The 27,039-nt window shown below is 42.9% G+C and overlaps 1 protein-coding gene across 3 annotated transcripts; it reads left to right on the top strand.

Moving 5' to 3' along the window:
* The first annotated feature begins 2,400 nt into the window (after window positions 1-2,400).
* On the top strand, window positions 2,401-24,981 carry jcada (junctional cadherin 5 associated a). 3 transcript variants are annotated; one of them, XM_014332445.2, is made up of 5 exons: window positions 2,401-2,687; window positions 13,155-13,682; window positions 16,148-17,101; window positions 17,910-21,481; window positions 22,704-24,981. In XM_014332445.2, exons 2-5 carry the CDS (start codon window positions 13,309-13,311, stop codon window positions 22,736-22,738), a joined length of 4,935 nt encoding a protein of 1,644 aa, XP_014187931.1. In that variant the 5' UTR covers window positions 2,401-2,687; window positions 13,155-13,308; the 3' UTR covers window positions 22,739-24,981. The 3 variants fall into 3 exon arrangements, with proteins under 3 accessions (XP_014187931.1, XP_005918521.1, XP_005918522.1); XM_005918459.3 differs by having other exon boundaries at window positions 2,401-3,016; XM_005918460.3 differs by lacking the exon at window positions 2,401-2,687 and adding an exon at window positions 3,026-3,518.
* The last annotated feature ends 2,058 nt before the right edge of the window (window positions 24,982-27,039 follow it).

Here is a 27,039-nt window from a genome sequence, read left to right as displayed (position 1 = left end):
TTTGGGCATCTAGCCTGTGTATGCTAAATGTTACAGAACCTACAGCAGTGATTTGTTCAGTGGTGACCGTCCCCCACTGAAATCTGTTGCCTGCACAGTATATTTACTCAGTACTTGAAATGAAGTGTAATTTTACTGTATTTCAGTACTTCATGTTATGCTACTTTCTCCTTGTAGTCCAAAATATTTTGGATGCAAACATCATACTACAATATTTATTTCTAAAGCTTCACTTTTGTTAGCATCACTATTTTGCAGAATTCAAAATAGAAATCTATTATACTGTCTTATTATAATTACAAATAATTAGAATAAATCTTTTGCTGCAACATTAAAGTAATACATCGGCCCGCTCTCATGGCAAAATGTGAAATAAAAACAAAACTCAGTGGATTTGTTCCTGTCTATGGACATCCATGCTCTTGTTTCTTCATATCTGTCAGCGTGACTCTAAAGCTAAAGTCTGACAATGGTAAGCATATTTTGATTAAAGGAAAGCATCATCCAACCAACCAAGTAAACAGAGTAAATCGACCAGTAGTTATTATAGTATAAACCTGAGTAGTTTTAATGACAACGAATAACAGTAATAACAGTGTAAAAATCTGTCCTGTGATAGCACTTTGATTTTAATAAACACGAGTGAGATGTTTGGGATGAAAAATCATGTTCTGGGCAAAGGGATGGAAATTTGTGTCTGAGAATGAGAAAAATGTAAATATTTGAGTCAAGTAACACAAATTGATAGATTAAATGCTGTGACTATTTCATGTATTAATGTTGGATTATATTAATTAATCAATTTTATGATCCAAATATTATTATATTGTATGTGATGCATTATGAACACTTTTACCTTTGCTACTATAGGTATACTTTGATATTAAAACTTGCATATTATTAATTTGATTTCTTTCTTCACTGACCATTTTTCACTCTCTGTGTTTAACCATTAGTTATTAATCATCTCTGGCTCTCTTCCACAGTGTCTTTTATCTCTCTCCCCTCGCCCCCAAATGATTGCTGCCCCTCCCTGAGCCTGGTTCTGCTGTAGGTTTCTTCCTGTTAAAAGGGAGTTTTTCCTTCCCACTGTCACCAAGTGCTCACTCACAAGGGGTCATCGTTGGAGTTTTCTCTTAAGTATTGTAGGGTCTTTAGTTTACAATATAAAGAGCCTTGATGTGAATGTTGTTGTCATTTGGTGCTATATAAAACTGAATTAAACTTAAAAAAAATCAAAAGTATTAGTAGTATGACTATATGGTATTAATTATTCAGTACTTAATTGCCAGGCTTTCATGCACAGCTGCTTTTTATGTAATACCATTTGTATGAGGGTAACAGAGAGCCAAGTTTCTACACTATTTATTTCCGATCAAAAGCTATGGCGTTATCTTTGTGCCACTATTCTGAGAGCATGTTAAAAAAAAATTGAGCGCACATAAAAAGAAATTGCAGGTGCAAGTGTTGCATTTTGAGGAGAAATGTATTTTGAGCGAAGAAAAGCTAAATTTGAGTGAACAAAATTCATTGCTGCCTGCAAAAAATGCATTTCAGTGTTTGCTATTATCCATACACACACACAATAGCAGCCCCTCTCGCTCAGTTTTTGTATTTGCGCTCGCTCGCAATGTGTTGCTCACGCTCTCAACATTTCTGTCCGTGCGCGCTCCGAAAACGTTAGAGCACTTATGCAAATATGTGATGTATTGATAAATCGAGCAGATATTAGAAGTTTACACAGCACCATTCTCGCATGAAAATATCTTAAAAGTTTATTTTGTGACCCAGAAAGAGTAATATTTCAAACTCTGCCACTCTGTGTTCCTCCGCCACTGCCTCGTTTGAGTTTCGGACAAAATGGAGCTGGGATATTGCATTTCATCATTTCGAGCTGACTGGAGACCAAAACAGCCAATCCGATTTTTTTGCATCCAAGTCTGTGATTGGCTGATTTTGTGGCACAAATATAACGGTGTACAGAAAGAGTTGAGCGCACGGCAGAAATGTTGAGAGCGCGAGCAACACATTGCGAGCGAGCGCAAATACAAAAACTGAGCGAGAGGGGCTGCTATTGTGTGTGTGTATGGATAATAGCAAACACTGAAATACATTTTTTGCAGGCAACAATGAATTTTGTTCACTCAAATTTAGCTTTTCTTCGCTCAAAATAAATTTCTCCTCAAAATGCAACACTTGCACCTGCAATTTTTTTTACATGCGCTCATTTTATTTTTACGTGCGCTCAGAATAGTGGCACAAAAATAATGCCATAAAAGCTGCTTCCTGTAACCTCCCCGCTTCTTCTTGGTTCCCCCTATGCCCCCCTCCCCCTCATCAAATAAGTCCTGGAAACGCCCCTGTAGTTTATGGAGTTGCTCGTCAACTCACATATATTTCTGTTTGCAAGTCGCCTTCAGAGGCTGACACAGTGACGTTTAATGTGCATGTCTAGGTTTAGCTTTAAAAGAGAATTCACTTTTATTTTTTTCCTGAAACCCTAAGTGTGAAGTGACCTTACTGCTCAGCAGTCTCCAGCTGCCTCCCTGCTAGAGAAGAGGGATGTTTCCTCGGCGCTGGTGGAGAAGAGGGGCTGTTCCCTCAGCAGATCCCAGCTCAGTCCGTCCAGAGCAGCGGCACGGGTGAGCGCCGGGGACTAGGCGGCAACGCAACGACGCATTTCACAGGTAAAAGTGGAGCGACACAGGGCGCCTTTCACCCAGGCATTCTTTCGGACTCAGGGGTCGTTGTTGGTTGTGGCTTTTTCTTTATTTCTTTTTATTTTTTTGTGATTTCTATTTTTTTGACAACACATGCGGCAGCTGTGGAGGCGAGCTGCTGCTGCTGCTGCTGTGAGGCAGTAGACAGCGGCTGAGAGTCGCATCTGCTCTGCCCTCAACATTTCCAGCGCTCCCTCAACTTGATCCAGCTGCCTCGGCGCTCTGTCTGCCTCCTCTGGTGGAATAGGAGGTTCGGGATAAACGGCCGGGCCACCTCGAGGATATGGCATTAGAAGGTGAAGGAGTGGGAGGATGGAGCTCCTTATTTATTTATTTATTTTTTTAACTTGGAGCGTCTGCGGTGGCGGCTGCCACAGTTTGCGGACGCGCTCCTATCAGCTGAAGGTTAAAGACTGCTCACGGAGCTAGTCCGGCTAGCGTTAGCCCCGCTATGTGCCGTTCTGCGCGCGTGCTGGGGGAACAGAGGCCAAACTCCGTCCAAATTACGCAGTTTTTAATGTCCTAGCTCGCGCGCGGACATTTCCATCGCCCGGAGCACTAATTAAAGACTTGAGCGAAAACGCTGCAGGCCATGGCTGGTGCTCGGGAGGCATCCCGCGTTACTCCAAACAACTGTCACTTATATGCAATTGTAACTTGTAGAATTGCTTTTTCTCTAATTTCCCCCTGCTGGTATCCCCTTCCTAGTGATTAGCCCGACTTACAAAACGGAGCTACCATTAAAAGATGACAGCATAGTGGATCGCCGAAATCAGCCAAGGAGTTCCACTCATCCATGTAAGGTCTCAAGTCATGTTATAACGTCTACTCGTGTGTTGCTCACATGACTAAACCCCAAACAAGCTGAATTTTCTTCTCTGTAAAACTGCGCGTTTCTGGGCTAGGCTAGTAATGCTACGGCACACAGTAATCTGCACCAGAACCAGAGGGGCTAGCAGCATCCTGCCGAGCCCGTCAATCATTTTCTGAGAACAGCACGGTGACAGCACTCGGGTCCGGTAACGCGTGTAGCTCTTGGTGCCCGTCGTACGTACGATGAGCGCCAAATTGCGACGGAAGCCAGGCGCAATGAGCCTCTGACAAATGGTCTGTCAAGTTTAGGCGGCTTTGATGTTTGCTTGTTGTCACTTTGTCACACCTGCAGCGTGTTTGCATGATGGTGGCTGCCGCTGCTGCTTGACCTCTCTTCTCCTTCCCACCGTGCAGGCTTCCTGCACGCACTGCCTTATAACCTCCGCAGAAACGCGCTGTCAAAACAGCCACCCTGCTGTCACTTTGACTGGGAAATAACACGATTTGGGGTCCACTGTTTGATGTTGATCTTAAATGTTTTTCATTGAGTAAATCCATTAAATAGCCCACAAGGCTAGATAAGTATAAAACACTGGCCTGTGTTTTGCCTCTTAACCATACATCTTAAATTATGTCACAGTGTTTGCGATGGCTCTGCCGCTTTAATTTTAGAATGGCTTTCACATAAATTCCTCCTGTCACTTAGAGACCTCTAGGGGCCAGATTGCCAAGACTGTTTTACCTGACCAGTCCAAGTTCAGGATTTTGTTACAGTTTAGTTATTACGATGCATTTATTGCACCGATCGCTCATATTTAAGCTGACCTGACTTCAGCTGTCAAACTGCTAATTAACATTATGCAGGGGTGATCTGTTCTTTTTTGCCAAGGTCTTTCTTAGGTCAGTGAGTTTCCATCGAAAGCTGTTAGTAAATGTCAGCAAAAGACATTTCCTGGACCTCAGAGTGTGTCAGGATTTGTAGATAAGAAGCCAAAACACTGCAAAAAAAAGAAAAGGCTGCGTGCGTGGGTGCATGAGTGTTATGTGGTAGGTCTTTTGCACATCCTTGAGATTTGAGATGGTGTGGGAACGCGAGGCTGTGATAGATGCCCTGAGGAGGGTGTGTGTATGTGTGTGTGGAGTGGAGGGGTGGGGGGTGGGGGATAGGGAGTGCATTAAGAAGGGAAGCAGCTCATTAATTCCCTCCAGCAGTGAGAGGAAAGGTTTGGTCAGCAAAACTGGAAGGGGCCCTCCACAGCTATGAAGTGAGTCGTAGCAGTTCAACTCTCAGGACTGATCCAAACTTCTCTTTCAGTAATCTTGTCTGTATGTATGTGTGCGTCTGTAAGTGTGTGTGTGATTGTTTGTGGTGTCGTTAACAGTAGCAAGTTCTGCCCTCTCTCTCTCAGTCGGTCTCCAGCGTCTTTTATAGGCCAAGAAAATTATTGTTTCTTTTTTTTTCTGCTATTGGGTGGCTGCAGCTGAAGCCTTTGAAAGCCATCTAATGTTTGCCCGGCTACAGGGATCCCCTCTGAGGTCTCGCCTGATGTCACATGTGATGTCAGAGCAGAGGTGACGCAGGCGGGAGGGGAAGGAGGCTGGTGGATGAAGCCTGCATGAAACATGTGAAAGCTATACTGACATCTGCCAGCACGCCTCTCAGAGCGAGAATCAGAGGCATGAAATGATCTGGAAAGCGCACTCTCTCTCTCTCTCTCTCTCTCTCTCTCTCTCTATATATATATATATATATATATATATATATATAGAGAGAGAGAGAGAGAGAGAGAGAAATATTGCTAAGTTCTGGCTGCTAGCCGGTGAATGCCCATATGTTTGGCAGATGGCCTGAGATTGTGTCTGCTTTGTGATTTCTCTGTGTCAGTTTTATGCCAATGAAGCCCTTGAGATAACCCTGACTGTTCATTTTCATGTGTTTACATAGCAGTTTTCCACATTTACCAGTGACAGCACTCCTGTTTCCGTTTGTGTGGGAGAGCCTTTTTCATCCCACCTGTGATGTGCATCACAGTCACCTGTCAACACAATTTTATCAGCTGTCTTAAAATGTGACACGCACGCAATGTGCTTAAACTTTCCTGATGATTCTGTTTATGCAGGACTGCTCGCTACCTCTCCCTCTGTGATGCTGAGCAGGAGCCATGCACAGTCCACATCTGATTAGCAGAAAGCCAGAGCATGCTAACCCTTTGATCACTGTGTTGCTGGCTGATAAACCAAACCACTGTCATCTCTAGCAAGCTCCGGACATTGACAGACACTAATTACCATGAAGCCAGTTTGGCAAGGCTTAGAATGAGTATGAGTTGGGAATAGCTCAGTGCAGGTGAAGCCTGCTGTGTAGCCTTCTGGATTAACGTGCATAAAATCCTTATTTTTTCCTCTTCTTTCCTCACATATGAAATTATGATCATTTCCTGACTCTGGCATGGATCTCCCTTTGCATACCACTGTTGGATGCGTTCAGACGAGGAGAATCTTGTGACGTCAAATCACTGCGTTTGAGCTGAACTGCGCTAAGCCTCACTGCACAATGGAAAATGAGTCCGCTGACATAATAACCGTCACATCACCAGCGCCTTTCGACTTGCCTCGTACATTAATGAGCCATCAGCTGTGCTGTTGAACGTTGTCTTTGGGATGAACAAATGTTTGGCTGGACTACTTCTTGACCGTCTGAAATGAATCAGAACCATACCACCGATGCGTTGGAATATGGTGGAGCAAAAACACCACCCTCCCCCTGGTTCTCCCTCCTTTCTCCCAACCTCCTACTCCCCTTCTCCATCCCATCCTGCCTTTGATTTTTCTGCCAGCGGAGTTTGACTGTAATAAGTTTTGGAGCGCGGCAATGCAGCAGGAATATCTTAGCGGTCCACATGCTATTGTCTGCGAGCTGCCATTCACAAAAGCAAAAACAACTGTTGCCATGGGATATGCTAAACAAAATAATGCTAGTGGTTGGGGGGGGGGTTGTGCTTTTTTTGGCAAAACCTTTCCTTTGTGAGATAATTGACTTGGGGTAAACACACCCAGTCGTGCTGTGCGAGACTGCAATCCAATACCAACTAAATACAGGGCCGGTATTGCATGATGCCGATACTGATACTTTTAACTTCTAAAGGCATCTTAAGTAGGGGAGAACAGTGTGTCATGACCTATGACATGAATCATCATCAGTTTGGAAATTCTAAACACGTTTTAATGACCAATAAATGTATTTTCCGAAATAGTGTTCTTTTGGAGACCCGGAATGTAAATGTGCCTGTCTCTAAAGGACACTGGACCAACCTCTGTTCTTTAAATCTGCTATAAGCTATAAACAAAATAGACATGACAACACACTGGGATTCAGACATTTTTCATAGTTTGAGTTCTATTTTTGTTTTCCATAAAAATAATTAATTTAGAAGAATTTAAGTGGGCGAGTACTGAAGTTAGCGAATAGAAACAAAGTATCATGCTCGTGTCAATCCGGTACCCATACCAGCGCTGATATTGATACTATCGATAATTGGATGGCTCCGCCCACCTCTAGCACCCAGCCTGTTGCTTCCCTCTCTGTTAGGAGGGTGTTCAATGTCGTGAAGAGCTCTTGTTTTGTAATAATCTTCTTGCTTTCAAGCATTTCTTTAATTGTTCATTTTTAGCTGTAATTTTTCTTTTTTTTTTGCAGAAGATAATAATTGCCCTAAACTCTAGTGGCTGCTGAGCCCAGTGGGATTTTCCCAAAGGATAGCAAGTGCCCAGAGGGCACGTAGCTCCCCGGATAATATGCCCACACTTCATGTTGCTGAGTTACACTCCTACCTGATGTGGGGAACATTGCGGGTCACTGTGGGTAAAATATGGCCTCAGGCTCGTTTGGGCTGTTTATTCCTCCGGCCTCAGCCCAAAAAATAAAACGCCTCCAAACTTCTTTCCCTGGGACAAACAGGAGCCTGCCGAGCGCCTGATTGGAAACACTTGCGACACTGCTGGCTCTGCTCCGTCCGTCCACCCCCCTCACACACACACTCACACTCAACGCACTTCCTCAGGAAGAGAGACGGCCCCTCCGCTGGACATGGTGATGTCACATAGATAAACAATCTGCACGGCGTTGCTGTTTGCCGAATGTGTTCGGCCGTCATCTCTGAGAAGCCCCTGTGCATGCACACTCCTAACAGATGCAGCCCAAACACTTGCCAAAAACACACCCACACGGGTCAGTTGTTATAGTTCCAAGGAGACTGGGAACAATGTGCTGGAGAGGTGCGGCTCTTGTGGAATATTTTAGGAAGCGGGCTTATCGTCTTTTTTGGTTCCAGGCCCTGGTGTTTGAGATTTCTTTTGTTGTGGTGCCTTTATGCTGGAGCCTGTTAAATCCAGATTTGTTTTTGTCTGTAGTGCTTCATTTTAAACAGGAATGTGCTATTTTAACACATCTGTGTTAACTTTAATCACTGTTACTCAGTGGGTTTTGAGCACAATGTGAAAAGTCTTCTGTTTTTCTACTTCAGACTTCAACTGCAAACTGTCTGTAAAGTTTATTTTTTTTAGATTGAATTATTCTGCAAATTTGTACCGTGCTAGGTTTGTAATCCGTGCATCCCGGGGTGCTTAGTCACACCCTCTAACGCTGCAGTTCTGTGCACCTCAAGGCCTGATTTAGGTCTCCGTCCTGCATTGTGTGCCCTCTCTTCTTCCCTCCCCGCCCCATCTTAGCTAGGCCATGAATAAGGAGCTGACACCAAACTGTCAACCTGCAAGCCGTCATGCCCCTGCAGTCCGCCCCAATGTAGCCACCACACACTCAACTAAAAGAATAATGCTCCTACCTGTTTTCAATAACAGTGTACAGTTGTGGTCAGAAGTTTACACACTCTCATCATAGAAATTCTTTACAGTGATGAGTATAATTTGGTCTTTTAATGATTTCTTTGAACTGGGTGGAATGATTGTTTATCGTGCATCTTTAATGACTTTAAAAATCAAGAAATAGGTGAACAAGTTAGAATTTGCACCTTGACCAGGCACTTTTGGCGACCATCAGCATGCTTCTGGGATTATTTTGCCTGGATATTTGCCACTTTTCTGGGCAGAATTGGTATAGTTCATTTAAATTACTTTGCTTTCTTGGCATGAACCTAAGTGAAGTCCACAAATTTTTAATAAGGTTGAAGTCGGACTTTGGGAAGGCTCTTCCAGAAGCTTAATGTTAGCCTCCTTTATCCTTTCCAAAACCAGTTTTCGTGTGTTTTGGGGATCATTGTCTTATTGGAAGACTTAGTTGTGAATACGTTTCAATTGTCTAGTTGTTGATTTGAAGTGAAGTATTTGGAAGTAGTCTTTCTTCATTATTCCATCCAATCTGTGCAATGTACCACTACAACTGGCAGCAAAACAGCCCCAGAGCATGATTCTTCCACCACCAAAACTTATTTTACTGTGGCTGCTGTTTTCTACTTAAAGGCAAGCTTGAGCTGTAGTGCTTTTCTGCATTGTTTCTGAACATCCCAACCATTCCTCTCATCTGATGTTGACAGTATAGCGCCTGGAAAAGTGGTGAGACATCCAAATAACTGGTACTTATGTACAATTGTTTGAACCGATGGTCTCTGAATCAGTAGTTGTTTAATAATGGCTCCAACAAACCTTCGATGGACTTTCCCATTGTTGACTGAGTCAATCCAATCCAGCCTCACTGGTCAATCCATTTAGTGCTGGCAAAAAGAGAAACTACCAGTTGTAGTTGATCATAATCACCAATGAGACGTGAACAAGCCTTGGACTTGACATTGTAGAACCTTCAGCACCACTGCTTTTTGTGTGAGTCAGCGTTTGTGTATGTTTGAGCCTGTATTTATAATTTTGACCCTGTGAATGAGAGATAATCAAAAATAAATTCAAATTTGTTCACACACACAATTCTTATTTATAAAAGTCATTAAAGATGTATACTACACAATAATTCCACCCTGGAAAAATAACGTTTCAAATAAATGTTCAGTGCATGTGAACTTCTGACACCAACTGTATGTTAATTGACCTCTTCTATCATTCACAAAAGATGCTACAGTAGTAGTTTATAGTATGAGGGGTGGTATGAGAATGCCAGTCCCTATATGTTTCCACTTGTTTTTAGCTTACTTTAGCAGCACATGTTATCCATAAACTATATCATTAATTTTCTCTCTGTGAGTGAGCCATGCCATTAAAAATACAGCCGATCAGCCCTTTTTTCTAGTTGCCAAATCCGAGAGGCTGCAACACCAATGTCTTTTTCACATAAGAAGGCATTGTGGTGAAACACAATGTTGTTGTGTTTTGGGGGTTGAAAGCTGCCCATTGTTGCATACCAGTTCTCAAATCCAAGGTTTTATTTGACATAAAATCAGTAATTCCATTGCGTAACAGAATTAGTGGCATTTAAACAGAGCCCATCATGGGAGGGAAGGAAGGAGCAGGGCTGGTGACATGGTGGGGTGGGGTGGGACGGTTAGAGGGACTGAATGAATGCAGCTCACTTTACAGTAGGAAATCCTCACTTTTACTGAGGATGCAGATAATCTTCATTTAGCGCTGACACCGAGAGCCTCAGATTGAGGATTAAGATAGATTAGTGAGCATATGGATGTTGAGTTAAGCTTGGTTGATATGCAGATATCATAGCAAAAAATGAATGATCATATTAGCCCTTGGCCTAAGGCTTTAATTAATTAAGCCTTTGCCTGGTTGGAGGGATAGGCTTGAGCTGCAGGAAGGAAAGGGTACTGATACCAATCAGATTGCAGATTCTGATACGGGCCTTTGCAAGGCTGCGGGGAGGCATGGTGGTTATTCTTAATTTAAAGCACAGAAGAAAAGGCCCATCACATGAGTGACAAGCTGTCATAAATATTAACATCTTAGCGTGCATTTTACTGGCATTTATGCGATTTTTCTGCAACAGCTGTACCAAGCTTAAGTTGAATTAAAGTTCTAGGTCCACATTGCTCGCTTGAAAGCAAATGAAGCAAACTGCCAGCCCGTTTGCACTGACCTTGCTCACAAGTAGCTAAAACTCCAAACCCAGCTCCTTCTTGAGAAGATTACCCTAAAACACAAATGGAAAGAGTTAAAGTCAATAAAAGTAATAACTGGGTAAGAGCCAAGAGTCAATCCTCCAAAACTAACAGGTTTAAGGTTTTAAATGAAAAATATAATCGTATTAGGGGGCCAGACATACAAAGAAAGCAGCATTTCACGGTCTTGGATCCTGTTAATCACCTAGTAGGCTCTCCTACAGTTCAGGTACAAGAAGGAGGGAGAAGGGGTGGTGACGCTGTCCTCTGAGTCAGGACTCCTTTTATAGAAGGATTTTTTTTTTAATCTCTTTGTGACGATCATGGCTGAACAAATTCTATGGAGCAAAACAAATGCTAATGTGTTTGCAGCTGAATACATTTCGGCAAGGCTGCATTGCCGTCTGTATTTCAGAAGCGAAAACAAGCAATTTGGCTCTGCCGTTTAACAATCATAAAGTGATTGGCTCTTAAAACCGTCTGAATGGCATTTGATTCTGGCAACGAGTCACACGGCACTGTTCCTGTATGCCATTTCTTATTAAGGACAGCCAGGTTGTTGGCAGTCTGTTCCAGCAGAAAGTATTGAATGAGTGGGCCGCAGCAGCATCTGTCCTGTTGACAAGGCAGCAAACATGACTTCATCAAGGGCATTACATCACGAGCAGATGCACACTGGGTATCATCATTTCAGTTCTTCATCAGCCCATCATACTGATACAGTGATTGCTGGGCAGAAAGCAATTCTTAAAACGTTAAATCCAACCTTCCCCTGGGGGTCCCCGCACTGCTGCCTGTTTAGAAGGTTGCAGAGAATGGTACTTCTATGGGGGAGCTCGTCTAGCTAGCCTAAAGTGGATGTAGCACTGCAGTTCCTTACTGGGTTGCTTCCTTACTGGTTTTTAGCAAAAATGTTGTGCATCATTAGCGTCTGCTTATTTGTTATACTTAGGAGGGATGCTTCTGTTGTGAAATTTTGGGCTGATGTTGATATTTAAAATAAAAATTTGGCCTACAGCTGATACCAGTATTTTTTCTGTTTGCGTATTACCTGGTTACCCGGTTACAAGTATATGGAGACTTTTTATTCAGGGTGTATCAGAAAGAATCACTCGCTCACTCGGCAGAGAAGCTGGCGGTAAATTTTAAAATACAAAGCTGAATATAAAGTTTTCCATGCAAACATGTCTGGAGTCATTGCAGGTTGGTATGCTACCTACCTGCAAACACGTGAAACTCACGAATCTGCTTTTTCTAATGGTACGTGTTTCAAAGCTCTTTGAAGATTGATTAGACTTTTTGATACACACTGTTTTGAGGCTGTCCCATTTGTAATTTACCCATACAGCCAGGGGTTTTTCAGTTTGGCCTTACAGTTGTGATGCTCATACCGAGTAAACGTGGGGTAATGTGGGCTATCGACATACTGCACCGTCTATAAGACTTACTGCGTGGTGTGTAGCTTTGCACAGGGTAGGAGAGAGGACAGTAACAGAGAGATATACTGGAGTTTATTTAACATTTACAACATGAAGACAGATTAATTTAAGTAATTTATATATACCAGCAACAGAGCACTGAATCCCAATGAACCTTGATGAACATGTAGCAGTGAGTAAGTCACATTAAGTAGTGCACATAAGTTGGTGTCATGTCATAACAATTCTCTGTGTTTTTTTTAATTTCCCTGCTTAATTTTTTTCCTATAACAATTGAACTAATAAGATAGATTAAGTTGTAGCTTTTCTCTAAAAACAGCACACTTTTGTGCTTGATGGATTTGAATTTCCTTTGCCAGGATAATCATAGACTGAAAATCTGACATCATATGAAATTCTAATGATTTTTGTACAGAGCTTAGGAGTACACAAACGACTACTCCCAACTAGGAAATTTATTTAGGGCACATGTCTAAAAGCATGTCCTCTTCTTCTAGAACCAGAAAATACTTTTGAGATGACAGGGGAGAGAAAAGATGCGGAGGCGGGCAGAGAGAGAGAGAGGAATACAATCCCCTAGTTGCTTCATTGATGCAAAACATGAAGCAGCGGAAGGGGCTGCTAACAGCTACCTTACAGTGACTGTATGGAAGTCTGCAGGGAGCCTACTGTAAACAGTGACATTTTGCATTTTCACTGCAGCGCCAGCAGCCCCCTGAAACTCCTCTTCCCGCTGAGGAACATGCGACTGCGGCTTGTTTTTAAGGGTGTTCGTGTAGCCCCGGTTCACCATCAGTTCTGGAGCATTGACGGTTCGGTGCTGATGATGTCTGAGTGAAATGAAAAGAGGGTTGTTGCTAGGAGGGACCGGAGAAGATAGGTGGGAGGGAATGGCTGTTGGGAAGGCGGCTGGGCTGGGTTTTGTCGTGGCGACTCAGAATTTGGGGTCATTTTCTTTTTCTTCATTTTGTGCCTTCAAATGTTCACAAAGCTCGGGAACCCTAACAAAAACTGGACACGGGTGGCGGGGATAATGGTTTTATCGTCACCTTCTTTTTTTCTGTCTTCCTTCTGGTGTCTTCATGCCGTCCCCCTCTCTCTCTCTTTTTTCCCAGTGATGGCCTCAGCTGCGCAGCTGTGCCGGTGATCCCGCCGCTGCACGTAGGGAAGAAGCAGAAACGCCTTGACAACCGACCTACCTTCCTCTCTCTCAGAAAAAAAAGCAGAGAGAGGAAAAACGAAACCACACCAGCATTAACAAATGCGACCATGTACAGCGTGGAGGACCTCCTCATCTCTCATGGATATAAGCTGCCCAAGCATGCCACGTCCTCCACCCCTACCCCTACCCCAGCCCCTGCTCCCTCATCCCACCAACCCCGTTCAACCTCACCACCATCCTACAGCAAGCACCATGAAATACTAGAGAACAGGTCTGGCCCCAGGACAGTAAATGGCTATGAAAGAGGGCCCGTAGTGGCCTATGGGAATGGTGGCGGAACCAGGCAGCCCCAAGCATACGATGCTGGGGGCTGTCCCAACAACAACGAGTCCAGGGATAGGAGCCTGCCGAGACGGGATGGCGAGAACAGGTGCCAAACTGACACTCACTCCTTGGGAGAGTCGCTGACCTCAGACAGTGGGTAAGCTACAGACCCGTGATGTGCTGCTGTCTAGATGTCTTTCTGCATGCCCTGAACTGATTCTTTTTGTCCTGACTGTTTATCATTTGATGTTGTGGTTTCCTTGGATGAGATTTCTAAAATGACGTAAGTCATCAAAGAGTTTTGCACAGGGATTTTGCAGTACATATTCAATGGAACTAACACCGCTGCCGGTTTTTCCCCTGTGTGTAACTTCATCTCATTTCATCTCTATTTCCCTCTCGCCTCCTCTTTCCAATCAAGTCTTGGGTGAGGGGAGGAGGGATAATGTGTGCTGGAGTCTAATCTGCCACATGGGGCCTTGGAGTTGTAATCAAAACAGCTTTTGGCCAAACCTATGTGCCCCATTTGAGCATGCCCAGTCTTACGCACACACTTAGGTTGCCAGGCTTGTCAGAATACCCCCTTCTGTATGCCAGGTTGTACATATCAAGTATACTTTACTGGCTTCCTCTTGTTTTAAAGGCATTAAACCTGCTTACATAATGCATATCTCATCAATTATAAAGTATTCATATAGTTTTTTTTTAATATGTATATGGATCATAGGCTATATTTAGCTTAGTCTGGAGTAGTTATGCAAGTGAAACCCTCTCGGGTAAGGTCTGTTAAACCTATGATATTTCCGGAGATATCGCCAGGCTGCAGCCAGCCCGTTTTTTCCCCTGAAAACAGGATTGTTTAGTTTGCCTATTTGCACCAGTTCTGGGGGTTAGTGTGCTGTAACTGAGACAAAGTCAATACAGCTGTTCCCTTGTCCACACAATTAGACAGGCTTGTCAGATCTCTTCCCCAACCCCCTTTTTCCTTACATTTTGCTTGGATGATTCCCCATAATCCTTTTTAGCCAGCAGTCAGTGACGGAGCATCTCGAAATAGTCAAATGACCTTGAATAATGTCAGCAGTTGTGTTTGTGGCATTTTTCTTTGTTTTTCATTTTTGGTGTTATTCTTTGAGATGAGTAATCCGCATTTTCATGTCGCTGCTCTGCCAGTGCTATCAGAGCATTCTGCTGGGAATGAGGGAATCGCAAAGACATATGTTCTGCGATTTCAGTCCGTTGTTTGCTCATCCCTCTTTTCTTCCTCCTCATGCAAATCTGTTTTGCCTGGCAGCTTTGGTTTAGATAAGGAACGGGCCTTTATTGGCACTTCCACTCAGCAGTGCTACTTAGACCAAATTAGCCTAATGATGTTAACTCATCTTACACAAGATGCCCTCAAATTTAGCAGACTGCCACGGCTAGTCTCCCCTCCTTCTCTTTCAAGCCAACGTCTGTGACCAGTGATGATCACGGATGGAAATGTCAAGGACGCTCGGCGGCCTCGGCCTCGAGGGGGACTACACATGCGCTTGCGTCTTGTTTACATTGTCAGTCAGTCTGTCACTCCACAAATAGGCTGAAACAATCCCGTTGCATGTAGGGACCAAATGCGGCTTGTTGTCTGTTGGGTCTGTCATCAAACATCTTCACAGAGATACAGCAGAAGCCGTCGTTGCATTTAGACCGTGCCCATTGTCTTAGATTAAGGACTAATGAGCAGTGCTGTAGAAAGACTGTCAGTGAAACATCCTCGACATTTTGATCTGCTTCGGAGGACGTCCGGGACTAACAGCCACAGCTTGTCATTGTGTAACATCTTCATTATGCCCCATAGAAAATCACAATTACCAAACACTCCATTATTACTCATAGTCATTTGTCTCCATCTAGTGGGAAATGTGCTCCTTTTTTTTAAAATTGAATCTCTTCAAATTGTGAATAAAAATGTGCTACTTATATCACTTATATTTTACTTTTTAGTGCCCAGCTTTACTGAGATTTATTCAGTGCGTATGTCATGCAGTATTGCATTGGCCTACCTCTAAATCAACTATAACGATAAGGATCATGAAGAGAGCCTTACCCTATAACTAAACTACTTCATCTACAGCCAGATATTGGGGAGACACTTTCTTTAAAGGAGGGAAGAAAAAGAGTTAAAATCTTGGTTACCTAGTACCTAAATATTGGACTAGTTTTTCTATAAATAATATATATGATCTTAGCTAAAGCCAGTGTGAGGTTTTTCCCTACATAACACCCTCTACCTTTAAAACACCTCTCATTAAGACTACTAACTATAGCATTTTAAATATTTTGAATGAATAAAAAAGTTTTAACATCATTAGCTTTGGCTTCACTGCAGGTTCTCCAGCGTTGGTAGTTTAAACAGGAAGTAGTGTCTGGTGTTCAGAAGTATCTCCTGTTTTCTTATCTAAACAATTTCACTGACAGATAAGGGAATTTTATGAATTTCACAGAACTTCTATTTCTATTCTTCATCTGTTATTTCTGTCCCAGTTCTTCATCCAGTTTCATCCTTATTGTGCTATGGGTTGTTTCTTCTTCTACAAGCATTTCACTTGAAGCATATGGATGCCTTTGTGTGTTTCGTCACAGGTTTTGTGATAGCACCAGAGGTCCTCAGTCTCAGTCCAAAGATGTGTCCTACTGGCGGAGGAGAGGCCAGGACTTCACTGTGCTGCTGGATTATGCTGACTTCCGAGATCCCCATGGAGGGGGACCAGGGAGCTACAGCAGACCAGACAGGCCTCAACAAGCAAGAGGCCAAGAGCTCTCTGCCGAGGAGCGTCAGAGGGCAGTTCAGGAGAGGCAGCGATGGGCGGCCCAAGCCCAAGCTCAGGCCCACGCTCAGGCCCAAGTCCAGGCCCAAGCCCAGGCTCAGGCCCGATCCAGAGACAGGGAGGCTGCTCTCCATCAGTGGAGGATGGCGACTGAGAGGAAATGCCAGAGCCTGGGGACAGATGAGTGGCGTCCAGCTGTGAACTTTGGCAGCCAGCTGTCACAAAGTGAGGGCGAGCGCTGGACACAGGAGCAACAACGGCTCCATGCCAGGACACCAGAGGGGATGGTAGTCCACCCGAGGACCAAAGCCAAATCCCAGTCCCTGCCCAGGATGCTACAGCCTGAAAGTCTGCAGTTTGTGGAAATACCTTCATCTGGTCAGGACCTGTACAGACGGGTCAATGGCCACCCATTCTTACACCATGATCTTTACAGAGCACCGCGCTGGCCAGAGAATGGCAGGCCAGCTAGCGCTAACCAGCTCTCAATGACACCAAAGCCCCGCTTCACCCGACCCCCCAGACCTCCCTCTTATGAGATGCACCAGCAGATCAGGGGAAGCTGTGAGGTGTTGTCTGGCAGAGACTCAACCATTCCCCAGTCCAGGGACAGAACGCCAATTCCCATATCAAGACCAGGTGACCCCCAACTGGACTATTTTGCACAGGACTCTGGACCTCCAGGATACATCCCTCCCCCATCATATAAAAGAGCTCCTATAATGGGAGGAGGGCGGCGGGGATATGGTGAAATTGCTGTTGACTACAGGTATGGACATGATAAGAAGCTTTAATGTTCCCTACTGTAATGTTCCCCGCTGTAAAGTACCCTACAGCAGAAGACAAGCATGACGAAATGTGTCGATATTTTTTGTAAGAAAAAAAATGTCAGAAGGAAATATCTGATACCACTTCCTATACATATTTTTCTTAAGTAGGACATGCATTTTATGCATAGACTAAAAGCAGGTAGCCACTCTAACGTCATTTGTTGGTTAGGGAAGCCCAAATATGAAGCCTTCAACTGATAATTTTTACTGTCACAAACTTGGGGTCATAAAATTAGACTTGTCACATGAGAGTTGTATCTTACTGAGAAACTGAGCAATCATTAGCTAACAACTTGTCAATTACAAGTCGTTAGCCAATGAGCATATTCCAATTTAAACTTGTCTGTGACTCCAATGGGGACCATAATTTACAAAATGAGTATTATAATGTGTTTAATAAGACTTGAAACAAGCAACCAAAAACTCATTAAGTGTTTACTGAGGTCATAAATCAAGGGCGCTAAGGGTTGTTTCTGTTTCATACACTTGTATCACTTTTCACACCCAGAAGATAATTCCATCTTTTTTATTTCTGTCAAAAGGCTCAATTTCTGTCCTTTTGGTGGTACTTGGTAAATATTAAATAAATTTACCTTGTGATGCATAATTCTGACCTGCTATACAAAAGCTGGAGCAAAGCTATGTAGTAATAGTTTAGTAATTATTCACAAATTAATATTGAAGCCAGTAGGTTGTTTTTTTTATGTTCATCTCCGTATTGGTTAACTTTGTTGTTTTAACTCGTAGGTACAGAGGAGAGATGTACCAGCACATTCAAGTTGCTCCAGATGGGTCTCACTGGTTCACCAGACATCCAGTAGGTCCGTGGGCTGATCCCCAGAGAGAGAGGAGCCAGAAGCAACTTTACCCTGTGTATACTACCCAAGAGCACCCTGGTGGAGGGGTCCAGTATATCCCCTTTGATGATCCCCGTATCCGCCATATTTCCTCAGCCCTGGGTGGCAACTCCTTGACGGATGCTGATAAGATTCGCCACATTCGTAACGAGCTTCCCAGCGTCACCGTGTCGGAACCTGCACCCGACGACAGTGCCTTTTTGCCCCCGCCATTGGGGCCTTTCATCGCTGCCAAATTGGCCGATGACGGTAACCAGACATCTTCTAGCGACTTTGACAATGACAATAAGAGGTGGCACAGCAATTTGCACAAACAGACCGTCGATAACTTCCCAGCACCTGACCAAAACTGCAACAACAGATATCCTAAAAACCATCGCCCTCCTCCTTCGCCCTCTTCAGCCTTCCAAACCCCGTTAACAAGATCTTCTTCTCGTCAGGGCTCCAGCTCAGACCAGGTCTTTGCTGAAACCATCACCCAAGTGAAGAAAATTGCCCCAGATTCAGGGCCAGAAAACAATAGGAATACCAAGAGAAGAGTGAGTGAGACCATCTTCTGCCTTGTGTCTGTCCCTGTTCATACACCGACTAACATTAACAAAGACTTTGGAGCTGATCAGAACAACAATGAGACAATACCGAGCTTGACCGTCACCAACACTGAGACATTCGCTGTAGGCCTCAAAGAGAGCCCCAATATTAGGAGCAAGTCTGTGAACGAGATGCCTATTAAATCCCATTATTCTCGCTTTCACACCAGCAGCACATCCTCAATGAGGAATTACAAGAGAGCTCCTTTAAGGAAGGAGATAATAGATGCCTGGACACTTCAAGCCAATGAAGATAAAGAGTTGTGCTATGCTGGGTCTTGGCCTGGAAACCAGTACCGTAATCAGGAAACTCAGACCGGCTCACCTTTGACAGTGGTAAAAAGTCCAGAACCCCAGAGCCCTCCGGGTGGGCAGGGACCTGTTCAGTCTGCCTCAAATACAACCACGGATATTGGCGTGGTGACAGACAACAGCTCCTCTTATGGCTATCCGATGGCAGGCCAGAAGAACCTTCATCTCTCCAGCAACAGTGCTTTTTCCCGCCTCAGCCTGAGCCCAACAGAACCGCTATCCCTTCAGCCCGCGCAGCAAGACCCGTCCTCTCCACCCAAGGTTCAAAATCAGGGAGACGAGCAGCCATCATCTCCGAGAAAAAACAGCACCCCAGAGACTGCAGAGCAAGTCGTCTTTGGTCAGTTTCTCCTAAAGCCAGTGAACCGACGACCCTGTGATGTTATTGGTGAACTGGAGAGCATCAATAAGGAAATGGAAGACACAATCAGCAAGAGGCCCATTGTGGCTCAGTGCATTGATGATCTTGATGGGATGAATAAGAGTTTAGCTCGGTTTAATGCAGGAGCACACTTTATTGCTGGTCCAGAACCAGGCAGGGAAGCAATCAGTCTTCCACCATTGCACAATATAAAGCCCAACAGTACAAAAGTCAGATCAAAGTCATTGGCATCTACTGCTGACCTAGAGTCCATGAGTATGAGGAGGTTTTTTTCCAGATCACAGGCCAACAACATACCAGCTACTAATGATCATTCAGTTCACACAAACTCAAACTGCAGAGACAACTTGTCCTCGCTACCCCCTCACAATGAGTCTAACCGCCACTATAGACAGGATATCCCAGTCCCTCAAGAGTCTTTATTGAAAGATGTGGGGTTAACTGTGTACACTGAAACTCCCGGTGGTCCCGGGGAGCCAGTGCAGCGCTCACTCTCAGTCCCCTCACCGCTGGATCAGAAAGATTTTACTCAGTCGATGGAGCCCTCCTGGGACACGAGGACAGCAATTCTTAAATATAGGTGTAGCCCTGAGCACAACTCAAATAATGAACTTGAAACCGAGGGGAATGCAAAAAGAAAGGCTGAATCAAACAATGTTCCACCATTAAGGGGAGACGTGAATTTAACCATCTGCAGGACCAGGAGTGAAAGCAGCAAATCACCCCAGAAAGCCAGTTCACCACATATCACAAGGTTGACCAGGGAGGTTTCTTTTGTGTTTGAGGATGATGATGGCGATATGAGATATGCCATGTCGGAGCCACTGACCTACAAGAATGAGTCAACAATAGCAGATAAGCACCTAGAGAACTTATTGATTCAAGAGAAAGCCAATGCTTTACGTGCAGAGGATCTCAGCAACCTGTACGAGGTCAAATGCGCAAAAGGAATCCCGGAAAATGAGTCCATCGAACAGAGGGCGGCGCGGATCCTGGGTATAGCCGTTCCAGTGGAAGCTTTAGGCGTGGCTGACAGGCAGTCTGATGACAGCCAGGATGATGCAGAAGCTACTGCAGCTGAGGAACGACAAAGCCCAACTGATGACACACAGCAAGTGAAACGAGAGTGTGAGCAAGTGAAAGAGGAGTCCTTGGTTGTCCGAGGTACAGATCAAGAAGAGTTCAAAGAGACAGCATCAGGTATGGATAAACAAGTACAAGAAGAAGATAACAGGCAACAGCACAGCAATGATCACAGTGATGGCAGAGACAATGATGATACAGAGACTCAGTTAGTATTAGACCTGCCCGAATTCCCACCAAGTAAGCTTCCCCTGTCTCTGCCCATCAGCCCCGATGAGAAGCTGTCCTTGAGCATTTGCAGTTGGGAGAAAAAGGGGCGAGGTGGAGCATGCAAACTAATCGAATCCCTGCAAGATAAGCTGAACTCTACCGCGGTTTCATCTGCTACTTGTATGGACAGGTCAACAACAGACAGAATGGCCCGTCTGAAAGAACTGGACTCTGTGTCTCGAATAAGACGCCTTAGTCTCAAAGACATCAGGTCTGGTGAAGAAGAGTACTCGCAAGAGATAAATGAAGACAGAGAGGAATGTGAAGTTCAGGAGAAGACAAAAGAAGACGTAGTCGAGCAACAATTAGAAAAGGAGGAGAACGAAATGGCAAGAGAAGGAAAAGAGGAGAAAAACCCAAGTGAGCATGATAAGTTGGAAGTTTCTGAAGAAGACTGCAGATCAAATGAAGTGAATGAAGGGGTGTGTAAGGAAGAGCCGAGACAGGAAGACGAGGTTGAAGGGATTAATGTTGAGACTGTGGTAACAGCAGACCATGAAGGAAGTAAAGAAGTAGAAACTGATGTTAAAAAGGAAGAGCCAGAAGAAGAAGTGGTTTTGAAAATTGTGGAGGAAGACAATGAAAACTCTAAAGATAAGGTGGAAGACGAACTGAATGCAGCAGGGGTCAGCAGAGCGGAGACAACTCAAGATACCGGCGGGCGAAAGTTACCCAAACCAAAGCAGCGCACTAGGCTCCAGAAGCCTCCTCTGCTTCCTAAACCTCGCAGTGTTCCTAAGAGAGAAATAACGCTGCCACTTAACTACAGCGTTGGGACCTGTGGCCCCTCAGATATGGAGGATGAGGAAATGCTCTCCATTTCAGGTGGGTTCAAGTCAGTGGTTAGATTCAACTTTTTCATATGCCTATTTTCCCTCCTGAATAAAGCACCCTCAGTGTACTATACACATGTGATTATTAACCATTTACAAGTAGGTACACTGCTGATTATGTTACTGTTAATGGCTGGGGGAAAGATTTAGAAGAGAAGCTTTATAACCATTAAATATCTGTTAAGATGCAGTTAAGCACATCGAGAGTGTAGCCAGGAGTGCATGTGAGTTCACAGAAAGACATAAGTTTGCACCGTTATGTTAAGACTGTTTTTTATATTTGAACAAAGCCAGGCTATTTGTTTCCTGTAAGATGTTTTATAGCTATAGCTTTATACTTTGTGTATCTCATATCTCACTATAACGCTTACAGCATGTTTTACATACATAGAAACATCGAGCTTTGCTATAGCTAACCTGCCTTGGAAAGAACTAGCCTACTAACATAAGTCATTAGGGAGGCTTTGTAGACCCTGCGATGTAGCCTGACATAGCCATAAATGACATTGTTGCTGTCATCTATGCTTGTTTGGGTTTAATATGTGTTAATTGTCATGTGTTCGTGTCCCAGTGTTTTATATGCAGTGCCAGCCTGTAGAAACAAATAAAATGCTAGGTCATTTTCCTCCCGTGGGTCCCGCTCTTTGTTGTGGTCAGTGTTTTGTTTTTTCATTGCAAACAAATCTCCCCTCAAGAATTTCCTAACATTACAAGTTCTTATATTGATGCTATGATTATTCTTCCTCATATTGAGACGATGTAATTGTTGTTGGTCTCTGGCCGATACATTTAAAAAGTAGACAGAAATAAACAGGAGGAATCAATGAACAGGCCAATTACAGTAGCTGCAGGATGCACCGACCCAACACGCAGTTACGTTTCTACAGAGATCGGTTATGCTGTAAGTCACGGCGTAGATTTCCTCCTGAAGCGTAAATCTGCAGCAAGTTCTTGGCCCACAACAATCATCAAGCATGGCTGTTATTATTTTGTCAGTGACACCTGCAAAATTTCACAAGTGTCTTGCGTAGTTCCAATTACCGTACTCCTCTTTAGGAAATCATGAATAAATGTGTTTGTTACAGTCGCACTATAACAGTCCCAAAATGTCAAACTATTCCTTTAAGGTCCACTGAGGTGAGAGCAAATAATACCGATATGTCTTGTTTTCGATGGTGTTGTCTCATCTTTTCTTCCTTCTCTTTTCTCATCAGACTCTTACGACCCCAGTCGAGTGGAGAGGGTGTAACCTCTGACCACTGCCTTCACCACTGTGGAAATCAGTCTTTGTCAAGTTAACAGCTTTTTCCAGCAACAAAGGCTTTCATCTCACCTCTTGGCTCAGTCAGCTGTGACCCCTCCAGTAATGTCACACATGACTTCTCACAGAACTGACTGTCCCGGTGCTGCAAGAGTTTCTTTCTTTCTTTCTTTTTTTTTACAGCCAAATAAAGGCACTGCTGGGTGCCAACTCTCCAGGCCTTTTTCAGTCTCGTCATTGTCATCCTTCCACTCTCTCCACCTCTCAGCTAGTTTATTTGCTCGAGCAAGAGGACTTCCTCCTTTTGAAGTTGTCTTATTTTGCTTTTGGAGGAATGCATGTCATTATTCCCGTCTGCACTCGGGGCTTTCTCAGCAAGCTCTGGTGTTGAAATATGAATGTAAAAGTGCTTCTGCTCAACAAACAAACAAAAGAAATGTAACAGAAACAAACATACAGACACACGTGAAGGCGACAGTATTGCATTACAATCAGTATTAACCTAACCAAATGTAAATAAGAAAGAGTTATAAGATTTTATTAAGAATATTAAAAAAAAACAACAACAATTTAAGACATTTAATTGCTGAAGAAATGTATATTTTCTTATGTATGTTATGAAAGAGTAGATTTTTGGGGGGATTGTAGTGTTTGGGTGTATTACCGGTAAGGAAAGCCCTTGCTCTTTATTCTTATATTTGTGTGATAGAGAATGTACCGAGAGAGGATTGCATAGAGAAACACTGTGGTCCTTGAATGCTTCACTCAGAGCAATACAGTTGTCACACGCTGGGGTGTTTGTGAAATGATTTCAGAAGCAAGTCTCTATTTCAAGGCACTGATCTCATTTGCTTTAAAGGCTCTACCTTTTGGTACAAGCGTTAGATTTGCACAGCTGAGATTATTGGCTTTATGTTACCTATGAGCACCTGATAATCTCTGCAAATACTCAGAGATTATACTGGGAGGGATTCGCTTTTCACACCCTCCCCGCTCGAGTCTCAGCATCAGCAGTCGAGACATTTACCGGGACTGTCTTTCGTTAATCCTCATGTTGTTCCTAAAGAAATCTCAACACATATATTTTTTCCTGGAATTTGTGGAGTCTTTGCTGTTTTTGCTCACACCCTACCTTATGTGTGACTTCAGAAGTGCTTTTTTTGCAGGAAATGATAGATGTAGCTATGTAGCAGTGTGCCTGGTACACGCTGTCTTTGTGGAGAACTTTTTCTGTGTGCTTATTTAAACTGGACATGAGCAAATCCATTTTATTTTAAATGAAATTGGAGACGTATGAAGGTGTTTTGGCAATAATAATGATGTTAAGCCGGAGACGCTTAATATCGATGCTGTACAGAACATTGATGTTGGAATACTAATCACAGTATCTGTTCAATAATTTAACACTGACATATCAATGCTTTGTAAGTTGTGGGCATAACTGGCAATTTGGTTCAGACTCACGTCACTTATGGGGTAGCAATACGAGAAATTTAAACACAAACCAAACCAAACTTTGTGCTATGCATTGGACATCAACACTCACTGGGTTTAATGGCAAAATTCCAAGCTAAAACTGTAACTCCTGGTTTGCTTGTATGACCCTGTCACTCTTTGATCCAGTTGTATTTGGGATCTGGTTTTAGACTTTCTCGGATGTGGCTCTGACCCTGAATTCATCGGCAGGGCATTAAAAACAAGGTTTTGTCTTTGTTCTGTTAAAACAACCCAGTACCCGTACCTCTGTGTTCCAGGTAATGTGTTATCTGGTCATTCCTGTAGGTCTTTTTGTACGGCGAGTTCTTTGTAACATAATCTAGACTATTGGTGCACATCTTGCTTTGATATTTTCTATTTTCATACAGAGGTATGTACAGCTTCTTTTGTATGCGCTGCATCTTTTTTTCCCCGTCCTCTTTTTTTGTGCATGTAATGCGTAAGAAGTCACAGAGAGAAAGTGTATTTGCATATAATTGCATTTGGTACAATATAGTCTATCCAATAAACAACTGTTATATTTCATATAATGTATATTTTATTTTCAAAAGTTAAGCTACATATTTAAAAAGAACAAGGTATTTTTAGATTATTGTGAAAAGGGAACTGTTTTTGAAGGCACAGTATTTGTCTATATTTGCTATGATCATTAAGAATGATCAGAAATACAGACAAGTTTGTGCTGTTGTACAGTACTGCAGACTGTTCATAAATAAAAGTCTTTGCATGAAACATTTTGCTTCTGGTTGTTTGCATTGTGTTAATGTAATGAAATATCCGTCAAGAAGCAAGCCAGTGGTGCTGTGCCATACTGCTAATTTCAATGTGATACCAAGTAAATACGGGGCTAGTGATACCAACACCTTTAACCTATAAAAGGCAGCTTATGTAAGGGAGAGCAGTGTGTCAGGACTTATGAGATGAATCATCATCAATTTGCTAATTCTGAACATGTTTTAAATCACTGTGACTTTTACTTTCCATAATTATTAGTTCAACACAAAACACAGCTTTCAGCTTTTTATGGATTTAAAAATGAAATCTTTGGAGACCTGGTATGTAAATGTGCCTGTCTCTAAAGCACTCAAATTCTGCTGTTTAAATGTGCTTTAGGCTTTTATGACTAAAATATATACGGTTAAAATAAATACGGTGGCACGGTGGTTAGCACTGTTGCCGCACCGCAAGAAGGTCCTGAATTCTATTCCACCATCAGGCCGGGGTCTTTCTGTGTGGAGTTTGCATGTTCTCCCCGGGTACTCTGGCTTCCTCCCACAGTCCAAAGACATGCAGTTAGTGGGGATAGGTTAATTGATTAATCTAAATTGCCCATAGGTGTGAATCTGTGAGTGAATGTGAGTGCGAATGGTTGTCTGTGTCTTTGTGTGTGACTGGCGACCTATCCAGGGTGACCTATCCAAGCGAATGGATGGATAGATACATGTGACAGTCAACACAAAAAGCTTTTAGTGGATGATTATATTTTTTTATTTAAAGAAAAAGCTCAAATATATATTAACCTGTTCAGCTGCTTAAACGCAAATATCTAGTCAGCCAATCAGATGGCAGCAGTAAAGGTGATTTAAGTGGCTTTGAATGTAGCATTGCCTTGTTAATGACAGAGGTCACAGGCAAACAGCCAGACTGCTTTGAGTGAAAGGCAACAGAAATGCAAATGATCTGCCCGTACAGTTAGCGTAGAAGAGCATCTCTGAGAACCTCAAACAATGTCGACAGAAGAAGACCCCACTGGATGTCACGCCTGTTACCTAAGAACAGGAAACTGTAGCTACATTTCACACGGGCTTCACCAAATTTGCACAACACACGATTGGAGAATTGCAGAATTTGGTATAAACAATATGAAAGCTTGCCTACATTAAAAGAAAAATAGATGGTACTTTTGTGTTATTTACTGCAATACGGTTTGTTTTTTAACTGCATGCAGGGTTAGCAGGGTTTTATGTTCAGCATCCTCTTTGATTTTGTCAAACTGATGTTCTTACTAAATATTAGGCAATCTGAAACCAAAGTGATTGATATGTACAAAATTTCCTATGCAACCTGAGACAGTCAGACAGAGACAGAACAGAGTAAGAGGACCATCTGCTGGACACATGGTTTTATGACTGCACTATGCTGTCAGGAATACGAGGTTAAGTGTGCTCAGGATGTCCTCACCTTGATGCTCATTATATCATGCATACTTTTTGGCATTAAAATTTTTGCTCCTACTTTCACTCTTTTTGGAAGTCAGGACATTTATCAATAAATACATTTTCATACTGAAGGTTAACCGCACATTTTCCAACAGATTAACACAGACAGCAGCTAAATTGTTTCAAAACAATTCAGAGGGTGTTTTGTATTTTCTTCTTAGCTTTTATATTTATTTCCTTTTAACTTTTTGATTTGAATTCAGTTTAGTTTTTAGTCTGTTTTCTATTTTCTAAAATTTCTATTTTTTGTAGATGTTTAGTTTTAGTTTAGTTTCAGTTTTTGTCTTTATTAATTATTCTTGAATGGAGGGCATAATGTCAGAGGCAAGACACAGACTCACAGGCTTGTAGACGTTCAAAGTCTGCATAAAACCTTTCAAAAACGGTAACGGTTTTTCACATTTACTTTTAGTTATCACTTTGGTTTTAGTTAACTGCAGTAACACTGATTCAGTGATGAGATTAGAGTAAGGCACCCAAACAAAACAAAACAAAACAAAACAAAACAAAACAAAACAAAACAAAACAAAACAAAACAAAACAAAACAAAACAAAACAAAACAAAACAAAACA

The sequence above is a fragment of the Haplochromis burtoni genome, unplaced genomic scaffold, assembly GCF_018398535.1.
Source record: "Haplochromis burtoni strain Fernald_Lab_line unplaced genomic scaffold, NCSU_Asbu1 Contig_30, whole genome shotgun sequence".
In the NCBI taxonomy this organism is placed as follows: domain Eukaryota; kingdom Metazoa; phylum Chordata; class Actinopteri; order Cichliformes; family Cichlidae; genus Haplochromis; species Haplochromis burtoni.
This window is presented reverse-complemented; position numbering and strand designations above follow the sequence as displayed.

What these genes read in the sequence shown, in the direction of transcription:
- jcada (XM_014332445.2), top strand. Translation starts at nt 13,309, where the DNA reads ATGTACAGCGTGGAGGACCTCCTCATCTCTCATGGATATAAGCTGCCC. An exon ending in TCGCTGACCTCAGACAGTGG is followed by an intron (nt 13,683 to 16,147) that starts GTAAGCTACAGA and finishes GTTTCGTCACAG; the next exon opens with GTTTTGTGATAGCACCAGAG. An exon ending in GGAAATGCTCTCCATTTCAG is followed by an intron (nt 21,482 to 22,703) that starts GTGGGTTCAAGT and finishes TTTTCTCATCAG; the next exon opens with ACTCTTACGACCCCAGTCGA.